The following is a 14,123-nucleotide window of genomic DNA, read 5'->3' on the forward strand; positions in this document are numbered from 1 at the left end:
TACGTAGGTGAGCTTTATGCTTGCCCCCTCATAGTCCGAAGAAACAGACTCAGCGTGGTATCTTGATAATCTCTGTTAATTGACACTATAAGGCGATGTCTGACCCAACGAGACCCATGCATAGTCCGGTATGAGCAGGGATCGCAAGTCAAAGGCACCTTGAACTGAAACAAGGGAGATCTGGCCATACTCAGAGACTCAGAACACCAAGGGATCAAACAAACCCCGAGCGGATGTTTTCAGCGGCCACGCGGACATGCCACAGAAGCGGAAGGGGTCTTGTGTCGATTGGTATGTGAGATTCCTCATTCCTGCACTCGTCACCCTTCCATCTGCAACAAAGCCACATAGACAGCTACTGCCGACCCATGTTTCGGATCAGCTCAGTCTTAATTTGCCTTCATGGCTGACAAGTTATCTATTTGTTTATGTCTGACAATGAGATCAGGCATTCGGTCATGTTATATCCTTCAACAACGCCCCTATGGCAGGTGATACGGTCTGCTGAAGACCTCAACGCCATCCAACCACCATAACCGCAGCTTCAGCAGTCGTCGATCCTGTCCTATTCCGTCGTTCATCTGCCTTACCTATTGCATCTGAAAGCCCTGTTCGGTGTCTTGCGCCTATCAGGGAAAACGTGCGCACTGCACCCACTCTTTCCGGCTGGAGTCTGGGAAATCTGGACGGTCCCAGGCAGATCGGTGCCAGGGCAAAACCTTGATAAAAATAACTTGTTCGATCTTGGGTCCGACGGCCAATTGTATACGCACTGGAGACTCTTGATGATTCGGTCCGTGACGTACGTGCACCTCCACACTCCATCGGTGGATTATGTGTCCCCGTGGGCACGCGGAGATCGGGGGCGTTAGTCGAGAAACTTGCCTAATCTAGTGACAAGCAGGAAAGTAAAAGCTATCCGCATGCGACTTGCAGATCTTCCAGAGGGATATAATAAAGTCGTGCATCTATGACCTTGCAGGACACAACCCGCCCCCTCCTGCCTTCTATATTATCGATACCCTCTGCCACTAGCGTCGTACATCACTCTTCACAATTCATTCTGCTCTCATTTATCATGAAGTTCACAAACTACCTTTTGACAACTGCATCACTCGCAAGCAGTGTCCTAGCGGTTCCAGCTCCCCGCACCGGTTTGGAGGACAGACTCCGTACGCGGTCATTGCAGCGCCAGTCACATCCTCTTGCACCACTTCCACTTGACACATCCACCAAAGAGGAGTCCAGACTCCTCGTATCCGACGAAAATACCACCCATGTTACATACAGCAGTAATTGGGCGGGCGCAGTGCGCGAGCAACCACCTCCGCAAGGCACGTATTCTGCCGTGTCGGCAACATTTCGCGTACCAGAACCCACGGCGCAAGGGGGGAGTGGAACGCAGGCTGGATCGGCCTGGGTCGGGATAGATGGCGACACATACAGCAACGCCATTCTCCAAACAGGAGTCGACTTCTATGTGGAAAACGGGCAGACGTACAACGATGCCTGGTATGAGTGGTATCCAGACTATGCATACGACTTCGACCTGGATGTGAGTACAGGTGACACCATTGTCGCCAAGGTGGAAGCCATCTCGCCAAGTCAAGGCGTAGCCACAATTGAGAACATATCAACAGGGAAGAAGGCTACGCAGACGATCAAAGCCCCAGCTGCGACAGCCACACTTGCCGGCCAGAATGCCGACTGGATCGTGGAGGATTTCCAGTCTGGCGACTCAATGGTCGACCTGGCTGGTTTCGGCGAGATCAGCTTTTGGGGCGTGCAAGCACAAGGGGGAGGGTCAACATGGGGTGTAAATGATGCGACTATTGTCGAGCTGAAGCAGGGCGACCAGGTGTTGACGGACGTGGAAGTGCAAAGTGACTCGGCCTTCACCGTGTCATATACGAGCTGATGTGACGGTATATGATTACATTTTCTCATTCTTCGATCATTTTTCTCCATTTTGGCCGGTGACATAATTTCTGTGGTTAATTTTGAAGATGCCTTGATGTATTTCGGTAGTACTACTTAGCTTAAGGTTGATACATCCAGCATGCGGGCTCGGCTATTGGGAGGAACCAAGAAGGCTATATGGCCCTCGGGTATTTGCCGCATTCTATGATCGCATGCCTTTTCGGCTTTCCTTATATATATCTACTTTCCACTTCCCCAAACCAACTCATGTTCGATGCGAGAATCTATCCATACACACAATTAATCATGTCCCGTATATACCAACTAAGTCGCGCCCTTCAACACAGCCGAATTGGCGCCCTCTGGCCGGGCTCCTCCCTACTACCCGCCCGGCCCTCCCGCCGCTGCGGCTTCAGCACCAGCGCCGCACGCCCATTAATGGAACTAACAGGCTTCACCGAAGAACAACTAACAGTCCGCGACGCGGTATCTGCCATCTGCTCCAAATTCCCTAACACATACTGGCAAGAATGCGACCAGAACGAGCGCGACCCGAAAGAGTTCCACGCCGCCCTAGCCCGAGACGGATGGTTAGGGATCGCGCTGCCTGAGGAACTAGGAGGCGCAGGTCTAGGTAGGCCATTCCCCCCAACCTTTGCCACTCTTCACAGTGTTATATGGCTAACATCACATCCAGGAATCTCCGAAGCAACAATGATGATGCAAACCATCACGCAATCCGGTGCCGGCATGGCCGGCGCACAAGCAATCCACGCCAACGTGTACGCAACACAGCCACTCGCCCGGTTCGGCACGCGCGAGCAACTAGAAGAAACCATCCCCAAGATCATCGACGGTACATGGCGCACATGCTTCGGCGTCACGGAGCCCAACACGGGCCTCGAAACGCTCAAGCTGAAGACTCTCGCCACCAAGAAATCTTCCGAAGATGGTAGTAGCATCTACTCCGTCTCAGGGCAAAAGATCTGGATTACCTGCGCGCAAGTCGCTAGCAAAATGATCTTATTAGCGCGCACGACGCCGCTGGAAGAAGTAACCAAGTCCACGCAGGGTCTATCGATGTTCTGCATCGACCTTGACCGCACAAAGCCCGGTTTAGATATGCGCAAGATCAAGAAGATGGGCGGACGGGCTGTCGATGCTAACGAGGTATTTTTTGATGGGTACGAAGTACCCGCGAACACGCTCATCGGGCAGGAAAACGATGGATTCCGGATTATTCTGCATGGTATGAACGCGGAGCGGTGTTTGCTTGCCGGTGAGGCATTGGGGTTGGGGTATGCGGCGCTGGAGCGAGCAGCGGATTATGCGAAGGAGAGGGTGGTGTTTGGACGGCCGATTGGGCAGAATCAGGGCATTGCGCATCCGTTGGCGGATGCGTATATGAGGTTGGAGGCGGCCAAGTTGGCGACGTATCATGCTGCGAGACTGTATGATGCGTCGAAGAAGGATGAGACGATTCCGTTGCATTCGGTGGGAGTGGCGTGTAATAGTGCGAAGTATTTGGCTGCTGAGGCGGCGTTCACGGCGTGTGAGAGGGCAGTGCTGAGCCATGGGGGTATGGGGTATGCGATGGAGTATGATGTGGAGAGGTATTTGAGGGAGTGTCTGGTGCCTAGGATTGCGCCGGTGAGTAGGGAGATGATTTTGAATTATGTTAGTGAGAAGGTGTTGCAGTTGCCGAGGAGTTATTAGGGTGGTTCTCGGATGTCATCATGGAAATATGATGTGTTCAATATACTACTAGTATCTTCTATCCACAAACTTCATAACTTTATTCCCCGTACCGCTCTTCTCGAACCCACCTATATCTTCAACAAAAGTCAATTTAAACAAATGCCTATTATCCGGTAAAACAAAGAAGAACGTCTCCACTTCATAGACAAACTGCTCAAGAGAGATCATATCGTTACTCGTACTCGCCGCGGCACGAAGCATCCTAATCTCCATTGTTGTCTGGGGCGAAGAATCAAGCGTCCCTACAATAATCTGCCACTGCAGAATCCCAAACGCCTCCTTCTGCATGAACTTCTTAATATTCATAAACTCAAAATACTTACTATACTACTTAAAGCTAAACCGCTGGTCACGACCCCGGAGTCAGAGTATATGGTAGTATTCCAGCTCAGACTCCGGGACAGTGGACCTTGCATTGCAAGATCGGGCACTGGATAGACAGATCCAAGATCTCCAGTGATATAGCGCACCAGCGGGTTCCGTCGACGCTGCAACGACGTTTGCACAATGACACCCTCTTCACCCTCCGACAAAGGCATCAAGTCAGAGAAGGGCGTATTACTGTCCTTGACGGAACAAGGGAAAATCTCAATAAGGATGCTGCGGGTATCGAACACAAAGTCCATAGACCCATCATATTAACGTGATAATGCTTCTCCAGTAAGATCAGGATTATGGATCGCGTATGGCCCGGCCTCTGCGCTTCCTAAGATGGAGTATATCTTCACTGCCGGACCCAGTATGGCATAAATATCTATTTTCTGACTGTCAGTAAATGGCTCGGAGGTGTGTATCACTTTAGTTATTTTAATCCCATTTCACTCATCTGCTGAGAGAGTCAAGATATAATGAATAATCTGGATCACTTAACTGGAATCACTAGTCAACATATTAACATTGTATCACGCCAGTGCGCGCACAACTTCGCTGGATTTCATCAAGTTACCCGCGCTCAGTATGGTTCCTCCTGCATTTTCCAGGATCTCAGTTAGGAGGTCGAGTAATCTGTGTAGTATTAATAAAATATCAATTTCATTCTTCTAGTTCACTTGTCCTCAGGCTTGGAAAAGTAACCTACCTATACAAATACCCCAAGGTATGCGTCATCAGTATCCAATCATGCAGCTCAACAACTCCACAGGTACGCAGAAACTCCCCGAAAGCTGTGCGATGTTGACGATTTTCTTTCACATCTGTGAAGAACATCAATAGTATATCTCCGGAACCGCCGCCGGTGACACTGACATAGGAGCTACGCCGGTATTCATTTTCGGGGCTCGTGTCCTTGGTTAATCGCGGGATAACTTTGTAACTGGTAAGATGGTTATGAGTATATTACTTAGCTCGCAAAGGAGGAGACGTTTTAGTAGCTCATGAAATTCACAGGTCTTTTTTGGCAGTTAGGGGCCATGATTCAAGGGTGTTACTAGTAGTAGATTGGGCCTGCACAATAGCCTGGATTTCCTCAGGCCCGGGTGGGTATAATACATTAGGGTTGTAAAGCGGATGGATTTTCGCAACTGCGAGAACTTCACCCAAGGAAAATGGTTTGGTACTCATCACGATGGAGAAAGGAAATAATCACAAAGAAGTTCCTAATGTTAGGGTTTCGAAGAACAGGGGATTTGTTATACCCTCACGTCGCAGTCACCTATAGGCTCAGACTGACGCCGTTCAGAACTCAATGATACTTACTACGTGGTCTGCTAGTCGCAACAAGCCAGCTGGTAATTGAATGAGTACTCGAAAACTGCAATGTGGAGTATACGTCCAATCGTGGCGTTTCATATCCAGTGATTGGCGTAATCCTGTCTATTTTCCTCCGATGGCCAACACCACGAAATAGAGATTCACTTCCCAGGGCTGGCTGCATAGGCTGCAAGTGAGTAGGACGCAAGATCGGGTTTACGAGTTCCAGGTAGGGGGTTGTATTACGTTGCAACATAGGCATTCGTATCCTCTGCATTTGAATTGGTTACTACCAAAGCATTATGAACTGAGCTGCTTACTATAGGTACCCCGTATAACCTCATGTTCTCAACAAGTAAGCAGTCTGAATCCATTACTCCCTGGGTCCCAGCTCAAAAGTATACTGCTTCGACGCAGGTGACACCCTCCAGCGTGCAAACAGCTGCCCATTCTCCACCAGAATGCGCCGCAACATCTCCCCCCTCTCCTCTACACCAGGCCATATACCATGCCATTCGCGTACATACGGTTCCATGATCTCCAAGGCTTCTCTGACCCACCCCCCTGCCCTCTCCCTGTCAATTAATCCCTCCTGCACCATTCGCCTTCCCAGCTCGCCCAAGAACCGCTCCCTCTCCTGCCTATCTTTCACCGCAGCATGCATGACCGCTAGTAGTATATGCGACCGGATTGACAAGTCCAATTCATTTATATCAATTCCTTGGAGCCTTAATCCAAGTGTTCCCTCCACTGCAACAGCGGCGAGAAACTCTACCTCCTCCTCCTCACTCCCAACCTCTCCATCCCACCCCCTCCACTACGCCTGCACTCCAATTCCTCCATCCGGCCACCCACACCACATCACCTGCTCTGACTGGCTATTTCCATCGGGACCCTCTCCCTCCGATATTTGTGCAAGATACTCTGTCTCCAGCCCATGTATATCATACATTCCCTGCGCGACCAATATCCCAAACCCGTCGGGTCCCTCTCTTTGCCGGGGGTTTACCTCAGCCACGCGAGATGGTGAAGTATCAGGAGTAAAATAGTCAAGCCAGAGGCGCGCATGTGATTCCGAATAGGATGGTGCGCTGGGGTTGGCCGTGTGCTGGCGTGTCATAGTTGCCTCCAGCGTGTTGAGTGCCAATGAAGTAAGCGTGGCAAATGGTAGAAAGGGCTGCCTACGGTGTGTACACGCGACAGTGTAGGCCCAGCGAGATAGTTGCAAAATGTGTATAGATGATGCCGGACTTTGACGCGGCTGACATAGTGGGGAGGAGGAGTCGGGAAGGTCCTGGAGGTCGGGCAGGCGGTAGAAGCGCGCTGTGGTGCGCTGGGTGAGGAATGGGGTAGAGTAGTAGGAGCGCCAGGCAGAAAAGTGCAGGAGGTCATGGTGGGCTGTGTAGAAAGCAGAAAAATTAGAGAAGGAGGGGAAGTCTTCTTCCAGTTGGGAGGAATAGCGGTAGATTGCTGCTGCTAGCTGTGCGAGGTAGAATATATCCAGGGAACTATTATATACAAGTTAGTATGGATCCAGTGCGCTGGAGGGATTGTCATAGTATTAAAAAGCTTACTCACTGATTATAGCGTAACTCGTCCTCCCCAAAGGACAAGCCATGCGAGTGTAGCTTCTCCACAACATCGAACACCCCATTCCCGGTCCACAGTCCCTCGTGCAGATAGATGAATGCGATCCGCAAGACATCCTCATGACAGGTCTCTGGCACGATGCTGCCTTCAACATTGGCCAGGAACTCTTCAGCGCTCATTGTATTGATTATGGCACGTGCGTCAATAAGAAGATGGATGGTGAAAGGGGAAGAGAATATGGAAGTTCAGAACCGTCCCGCAGCCTCCCAAGATACGTTTGGACCTCCTTCCTATTTAGGAAAAAGCTAACTTCCTTTCATGGGCCTACCGACCGAAGCCAAGCAGAATATACAATCTACTTCTTCGTCACCAAGCCTTGTCCATAACTGAAAACTGCTCAACTGCTACAGGAATATGCTACTGAACTATGCTGCTATCATTTAATAAGGTAGGAAAAGGTCTCGTATCCCAACAAACCCTCCGTAAATGATGCTCCGGATCCCTGATATGACTCCGAGCATGAAGCCATCTATAATTATCCATTAAAATTACAGAACCCCTGGGCAAATAATCTAATATGAGCTGCAGTATTTCTGCCTGCACTTTCTGTCCCAGTAAGTAATTCTTTAACTCCTGCAACGCCAGCGCCGTCTCTGCAGTCAACGGGGTAATAATATCTTCGCGAAGATAAATTATATTAAGCAATCTTCCAGTATCCGTAGCTATCAAGCTGTCTATAACATGGCATTTTATATCATATTTCATAAATTCGGGTGGGACAGTAATATGATATTTAGGCTGGAGTAGGGCAGTGTAAGTTAATATTAATAATAAAAAATTTAATCTACTAATATTTATTACAGAGAGAGTACCATCTCCATAATAGTCTTCCCATAGGACCTATAAGACAAAGTACCAGGATAAAGCTTTTTCATAATTATAGTTAGTATACTAAGAGAACTCCTCTATTATCTCAGATCAGATCTGATGTGATAGGGTTTAGAACATTATACTGTTAGGTTAAATATCCTAGAACCAGCTATAGAATATATTATGGGTGATGAGCAGTCCGTGGCTATAATATTTATAAAGATTAATTATAAGCTGTTGAAGGTAGTGACTGGAATTATTCTTAAATTTCAGGCTAATTTTAAGAATGCTAGTTTGCCGGAGGGTGTTTGATACATCTATAATATGGCTGGGATGATTTACATGACAGAGATTGTTGGCTACCAGATGTGGCACAGCGCGTGATATCTCTGATTTTTATCAGGTGTGTCAGAAGGCCCTCCCCCTATCGTCGCTTGAAGGTCAACTTACTAGCTGTACAGCCCAATAGTTTAGTGGGCTTGCTGCTCCTTATTGCTTGCTGCATTTTCAACGAGATTGGGCTCAGCCACGGACCCAATATACGACTTGATAGAGGTCCGTTAGAAACGAAAACAGACAATAAAGGGGAAAGGCAAGCAGGAGAAGGCTTCAGACTGTTCTGATGTAACAGAATGTCTCTGTATGTTGTAGCACCGACAAGAAACGCAGCTTGCTAATCTAAGTTATCTGATCAGTTAAGGCGAGGGACAGGAGCTACATGGGCTACATATAGAAGCCCCCATGAAAGACAATGCGAATTGAGGCAAAGAAAGGCTCAGCTGGAACTAAGCACCAGTTCGTATGTCTCCACGTTCGGTCCTACTCTCGGTGCAAGCCTCCGGACACTCGTATGTTGTACTTGCTCTGCTGCATCTGCGATTGGAAACTTACATCCAGTTGGATTCTCTTGTGATCAAGACAATGTGGATTATGTCATTAATGTAATTCAGCAAATCCTCAACCTTTCAGTTGTTGAAAGCTGATGTCCAGATTTTCTACATCCTAAACCTAAAGCTTTTTGCCTATGCCCAAATAGGACATTTGGCTTCATGTCTGGATCACTGATCCTATTTATCACCAATTAAATGTACAAACCATGCAAGAACACATACCACCTAAGAGACTTCCTGTTTTATACAGGCAAAAAACATCTCTATTAACTAAGAGATTAATCACTGTTAATGACAGAGCACGTCCACGCTCCTCCATGGCTGATAGCACAGATCCTTTGCGGACTACACCTCCACACTCCAACACCAAGAAACTCACCCTGGATCGAATGGTACGTCCCAACAAGGGGATATCGAGCCATTTCGCCCGTCGCTTCTAATACCACATCGTACCGAACTTGATTCACTCTGCGCTGGACAATGCACGTTCCAGGTCCCAGCATAGAGGAGCGCAAGTCCTCTAATCTTGACGCCCATTCCGCAGCGTCAAGGTCTTCGCCAAATACAATCCCTTCTCCTTTTCCACTTCGGACTGGCTTCAGGATATACCCATTCTTCAGCCCCGGATTCCTCTTGCAGTACTCAATGAAGCGTTCGAGCTCCAATGAGCCAGGAAGTAGCGTATCAGCAATGCCTTTGTTGAGAGTCTTGGCCTGTGCGGGTGTAATGGTGTTTCTTTCTACCAGTGAGTCGAGTTCCTGCCTGACGATTCCCAGCATCCGCTTGTCATGCACCAGCAGAATCGTGCGCATGTCATTGAAGCATCTGAGGCTGATTTGACGGAGCATCTCCGGACTCAGAGCGCGCAGTTCTCGCTGGTGCAGCTCAAGACCGACTTGATGGATCTCTTCCAGGGCCTCTCCGTTGTGATAGATCAGTGACAAAAAGCGCTCAGTTTCTTGAGATTCGGATTCCCTAACCACGCAGCAGAGTCTGTAACTATCCTTGTCTTCTGGGTCTGACACAAGCCTGAGATCAGTTGGCAGGACGAAGCGAGGGTTGATTTCAAAGCGTGTCCTGAGCAAATCCACAACCATGTGGATGTCAATCCCATGTTCATCACCTTTGAGAAGATGCAATGGCAGGTTGGGATCGAACAAACTCAGAATACCGCCTAGCATCTACTCAGGTTGTATTGTTAACTACTTCATGGTACCGCTCAATGACCAGTATCATGAAAAACACAACTTACCTTTGCGGGCTCCGTCGCACTGACCAAGTCATTACTTCCATCAGCAATACTTTGCTCCTTCAAAGCCTGTTGCCCGCAAGCTGCATACATCAATCCATTGAAAGAAAATCGAGCATTGATTTCACTGATTCGAAAGTTTTCTACAGAACCAGGTGCCCCTTCGCTGTCTTCTTCAACCAGGAAATCCGGTCTCCATGAGCCGCGGCACTTTCGGTACGGAGGTATCTTGCTTGGAACTTGACTATCAATCCACTAAGATATGTATCATTTAGTAACGTGGGTTCTTTCAAAGCACTATATGGGGGCATAGCATACACGAAGAAGGTCCTCCTCCACAGGATCCAGCGGCATACGTTCAGGAAATCTAGACACCGAATCCGTCCACCACCTCTCAACAATATCGGTTAAAGCAGAGACTAAAGCATTGTTCAGCTCTTTCCATTGGCGCTGGTGCTCTGAGGAGACAAGAATAGGCCGAGGAATGAAGGCTGATCTTGAGCTGTTGTTCCATGATTTATCAGAGGAGAATTGCAACAGGCTCTCCTGGATCGCCTCATCGTCTAGGTCGTATGCCGCATTTCGAGAGTCGAGGGAACTAATAGGCTCGTATCCTCCTCCACTGAGGGGGATATGGACTTGTTGAAGGCGTGCTGGGGCTGGCGGCTCCATTGTGCTCGGACATACGTAAACGTGTATGTTCAGAGGTATAAGTGGGCAATTACTTCTTTTTCAATGTGATGAGGTTGGATGTTCAGTAGTAGTGGAGATCCTTGTATTGCCTCAGCTTCAATACATATGAAGGTGCATGTAATCGATTCATATCGATTACCAGGATATGCCTGCAGCTGACGGGCTCTCCTATCCCTTCCACACCGCGCTCCACCACTTGGGCAGCACAAACGAGAAATACATCAATCTCAGCCGATCGTAGTCAGAGTCTCTTACTTCTAGCTACAACACTAACTCTTGCAGCTACAGCGGAATTCCGAGGTTCATGACGCAGGCAAATTCCCAACTACCAGGCTCATACCATTAGTACCTAGCCGAAGAAAGTAAAGTGGTAATTATCGAGACCAAGAAGCTTAGGGATTCATGGTACAGCTAGTCATGATACAATTCCATTATCCCCCGTGTACTAGTTATGTACCGGGATCAGGGTTGCATCGCAGTAGCACAGAATACGGGTTAGCAATGATTGCTATTAGCTGGATATGAACATTACTGTATGTATCTGGGTGATAGATTTAGGAATTACGTATTCGAAACTTTCCATCACTATGTACTCCGGGAGAATTATTGTGTATACGTCTTTGAGTATGCCATGGTTGTGATTTCGACGGCTTAAAGGTTTTGAGCTATCACTTCCGGACAGACACGCCGAGCTACGATTTGAGTCAAGCACAGCGGGCGGCCAGCAGGCATGTCGGATCAGGAATATGGAACTGTGTATGTTGTTTGCATTGTTATATCTACAGTCGGCTAACATATAAGTTCTCACTGGGTAAGATGCTGCCATGCATGCATGTTCCAGGGCATAAATTCAGAAGTGGAAACTCCAGGCCTCCATTAAACTGAAGTAATTAGCATATTTACAACGCCCGCGAACTAGCTACGCATGCAATCTATGTCAACTGCTAGTTTCCGCCTGGACTGAATCTTGTAAGACTCTACCGTCCTGTCTCTCCGATCCAACAACCTCCGCAGGTGAGTCGTCGGAGCTTTTTTGAGAATGTAACACTTGCTTATAGACCGGCTGTTCTTCCTCCTTCAAACCACACCCGGACGGGTCTCTTCGGATGAGGAAGTGTTGGACCCTTGCATCTACCGACTGCATTTGATGTTGAGTATTCTCCCTGCGCCCTTTCAAAAGGCGGGATGACTCTTGGTTCAGCTCCCAAAGCCGGTCTTCGTAACCGCTGCTGAGCTTGCTAATCCAAGATGCCTGGAGCGCTCCGCCCATTAATGTCAGAAGTATAACGAATGTTGCAAAGGTCCGATGGTCCACCAGAGTCTGCTGTTTTCCCTGGTGACGATTATTCCACCTTTCCCAGTCTTCCCAGGTCGCGTTCGCGTATATTGGACCGTAGTTACTGGAGCCCGTTCTAGCCCAGGATGGGATCGGCGTTTCATACGGATGGAGGTTCCACCCCGCGCCACTGAAATCGTAGGCTGCCCGTCTACTAGGGTCAGATAGGATTTCATGCGCAGCCACTAGGATGTGGTATCTCTGAAGTCTCACTTCGGGTGTGAGGTCTCTGCATAGTGGATGTCCGCTACATGGGCGATCCGGATGGTAGATTTTGACCATTTCATAATAGCGGGTCTTGGAATAGGGTGCGGTCCGATCTTGTTTAAATAGCTCATATGGGGTGAAAGTGGGAGAAGACGGCCATGAGAGATCCGTCTCCGGGTTGTGAGAAGCGGTGGCATAGCGCCTAGTGGAATAGCGAGACTGTGAGGGGAAAGCGCGAGACCGAGGTGGCGAGGACAGGCATGGGTGGTTCAGTAACTGCAGTCCACCACCACAGCAAAGGATGTTGGGTTTCTTGAGCATGGCCGCATGGTTTCACATGGAGAGATATGTAAGACCTCTCCGGAATGTTTTAGACCGAAGGCAAGGTAGAAAGCACCGGGGTTTGAACGGGATTGTCTGGTTGTCGATACAAATAATCCCGCTAATTCCGAAGTTCGGATCTCCACATGAGGTCATCACGTGCGGGTCTCCAAGCTCCAAAGCTTCCCGCATGAAAACTACCTCCATCCCCGTCGTCGACGCTGTATATAATTCCGCTGTATAGAAAATGCCTGATTCACGCGACGATCACGGCCGGAGACGGCACCGATCCCCCTCCGGCTCACCAGCTCCTGACCGCGATCGACGACAGCGACGCCGTGACGACGACCGTGGCAGCGATTCGGGACATCGCGAATCTCATCGAAGCTCCCGGAGAGACAGCTCGCGACGGAGGTCATCCCGCAGTCCGGCCGACCGACGAAGCCACAGAAGAGATTATGACCGTCGGCGCAGTGAGCGCAGGGATAAGGAGGATGTCTCGGACGATGACCGGAGAAGACGCCGACATACTTCCGACCGAGAATCCTCATACCGTCGTCACCGTGACCGAGATTCTTACGACAGAAAGGAGAAGTCTTCTCGCAGACGACGTGATTACTCGCGATCCCGCTCGCCCACAAGACGCTCGCCGGACCCGGACTCGCGCGCCCCAGTACGATCAAAAGCGCCCCTACCTCCGCAGCAGGATGCATATACCTCGTCTGAAGTAGCTCGGACTGGAGACTCGGAAGGCCCTCCTCCCGAGAAGGAAAAGCCTAATTTTGGTCAAACTGGACGATTGGCCGCTGAGAGCAAGACTGTGAATGTCAATGGTAACTCTGTCGTTCTCAAATATCACGAGCCCCCGGAAGCGCGCAAACCCCCAGCAAAGGAACCGTGGCGACTTTACGTGTTCAAAGGGCAAGACCTCCTTGAAATGGTGGAATTGGGCATACGCAGTTGTTGGTTGATTGGGAAAGAGCAATTGGTAGTGGATTTTCCTCTAGAGCATCCGAGTTGCTCTAAACAGCATGCCGCGCTGCAGTTTCGCTATGTCGAAAAGCGGAATGAATTCGGAGATCGGATCGGACGTGTCAAGCCTTATCTGATAGATCTGGAAAGCGCCAATGGTACTACAGTGAACGGAGACGCGATTCCCGCTGGCCGGTACGTGGAACTGCGGGACAAGGACGTGGTCAAGTTTGGCCTTAGTACCCGGGAATACGTCCTCATGCTACCTCCGCCTGAATAGGCATGATATTCGATAGACATTATTCCGCATTGGTCTCTTAATGCAATGGGTGCCTTGGAGAATCATCAAATTTTCAACATTGGCTTCGAGACCCGTGTCCGGAAACTCAACACGTGGATATACATCCCGTTCGGTCACTTCGTTTGGCGTGCTTGTTAAAGCCCCTGGCAGTTCGTGCCACCCAATTCCAGTCTGTCTAAATCATATGATGAAGTTCCAAGCTGTTCGTGAAAGCAGGCTTACTCATCTTAATGATTGGTTCCTACGGGGTCGCTTGAGGTGTCCTCATCATCCAATGCATTCGCTCCATCCACCAACTTAAAGCCCTTCTTATGTCCAGCTGAACGA

The 14,123-nt window shown here is 49.2% G+C and overlaps 8 protein-coding genes across 8 annotated transcripts; 3 read left to right on the forward strand and 5 right to left on the reverse strand.

Moving 5' to 3' along the window:
• Positions 1–1,078: 1,078 nt before the first annotated feature.
• Positions 1,079–2,045, forward strand: BO79DRAFT_265529 (A4/G1 family peptidase; the record flags this gene model as incomplete). Its single annotated transcript, XM_025686882.1, has 1 exon — positions 1,079–2,045. The coding sequence occupies one exon, from the start codon at positions 1,079–1,081 to the stop codon at positions 1,916–1,918; it is 840 nt and encodes a 279-aa protein (XP_025539820.1). The 3' UTR covers positions 1,919–2,045.
• Positions 2,046–2,218: 173 nt separating this feature from the next.
• On the forward strand, positions 2,219–3,636 carry BO79DRAFT_287505 (acyl-CoA dehydrogenase family protein; the record flags this gene model as incomplete). The annotated part of the gene is made up of 2 exons (XM_025688594.1): positions 2,219–2,554; positions 2,618–3,636. Exons 1-2 carry the CDS (start codon positions 2,227–2,229, stop codon positions 3,634–3,636), a joined length of 1,347 nt encoding a protein of 448 aa, XP_025539821.1. The 5' UTR covers positions 2,219–2,226.
• Positions 3,637–3,684: 48 nt separating this feature from the next.
• On the reverse strand, positions 3,685–5,238 carry BO79DRAFT_228447 (uncharacterized protein; the record flags this gene model as incomplete). The annotated part of the gene is made up of 6 exons (XM_025683962.1): positions 3,685–4,005; positions 4,110–4,195; positions 4,322–4,457; positions 4,599–4,683; positions 4,757–4,990; positions 5,063–5,238. 6 exons carry the CDS (start codon positions 5,236–5,238, stop codon positions 3,685–3,687), a joined length of 1,038 nt encoding a protein of 345 aa, XP_025539822.1.
• Positions 5,239–5,740: 502 nt separating this feature from the next.
• BO79DRAFT_265531 (uncharacterized protein) lies at positions 5,741–7,156 on the reverse strand (the record flags this gene model as incomplete). Its single annotated transcript, XM_025686883.1, has 3 exons — positions 6,946–7,156; positions 6,219–6,875; positions 5,741–6,179 (listed from the first exon to the last, which is right to left on the reverse strand). Exons 1-3 carry the CDS (start codon positions 7,134–7,136, stop codon positions 5,741–5,743), a joined length of 1,287 nt encoding a protein of 428 aa, XP_025539823.1. The 5' UTR covers positions 7,137–7,156.
• Positions 7,157–7,374: 218 nt separating this feature from the next.
• On the reverse strand, positions 7,375–7,857 carry BO79DRAFT_147704 (uncharacterized protein; the record flags this gene model as incomplete). The annotated part of the gene is made up of 1 exon (XM_025678519.1): positions 7,375–7,857. A coding segment is annotated over one exon (483 nt), but the record flags the coding sequence as incomplete, so codon positions are not given.
• Positions 7,858–8,995: 1,138 nt separating this feature from the next.
• On the reverse strand, positions 8,996–10,638 carry BO79DRAFT_147430 (uncharacterized protein; the record flags this gene model as incomplete). Its single annotated transcript, XM_025678508.1, has 3 exons — positions 8,996–9,898; positions 9,970–10,221; positions 10,285–10,638. 3 exons carry the CDS (start codon positions 10,636–10,638, stop codon positions 8,996–8,998), a joined length of 1,509 nt encoding a protein of 502 aa, XP_025539825.1.
• An 842-nt stretch (positions 10,639–11,480) lies between these two features.
• BO79DRAFT_173077 (Hsp40 co-chaperone Jid1) lies at positions 11,481–12,589 on the reverse strand. Its single transcript, XM_025679663.1, has one exon. The coding sequence runs from the start codon at positions 12,521–12,523 to the stop codon at positions 11,597–11,599; it is 927 nt and encodes a 308-aa protein (XP_025539826.1). The 5' UTR covers positions 12,524–12,589; the 3' UTR covers positions 11,481–11,596.
• Positions 12,590–12,839: 250 nt separating this feature from the next.
• On the forward strand, positions 12,840–13,766 carry BO79DRAFT_102565 (putative FHA domain protein SNIP1; the record flags this gene model as incomplete). The annotated part of the gene is made up of 1 exon (XM_025677877.1): positions 12,840–13,766. A coding segment is annotated over one exon (927 nt), but the record flags the coding sequence as incomplete, so codon positions are not given.
• Between the last annotated feature and the right edge of the window lie 357 nt (positions 13,767–14,123).

This window comes from Aspergillus costaricaensis, assembly GCF_003184835.1.
Source record: "Aspergillus costaricaensis CBS 115574 unplaced genomic scaffold BO79scaffold_15, whole genome shotgun sequence".
NCBI lineage: Eukaryota > Fungi > Ascomycota > Eurotiomycetes > Eurotiales > Aspergillaceae > Aspergillus > Aspergillus costaricensis.

What these genes read in the sequence shown, in the direction of transcription:
- BO79DRAFT_173077 (XM_025679663.1), bottom strand. Translation starts at nt 12,523, where the DNA reads ATGCTCAAGAAACCCAACATCCTTTGCTGTGGTGGTGGACTGCAGTTA.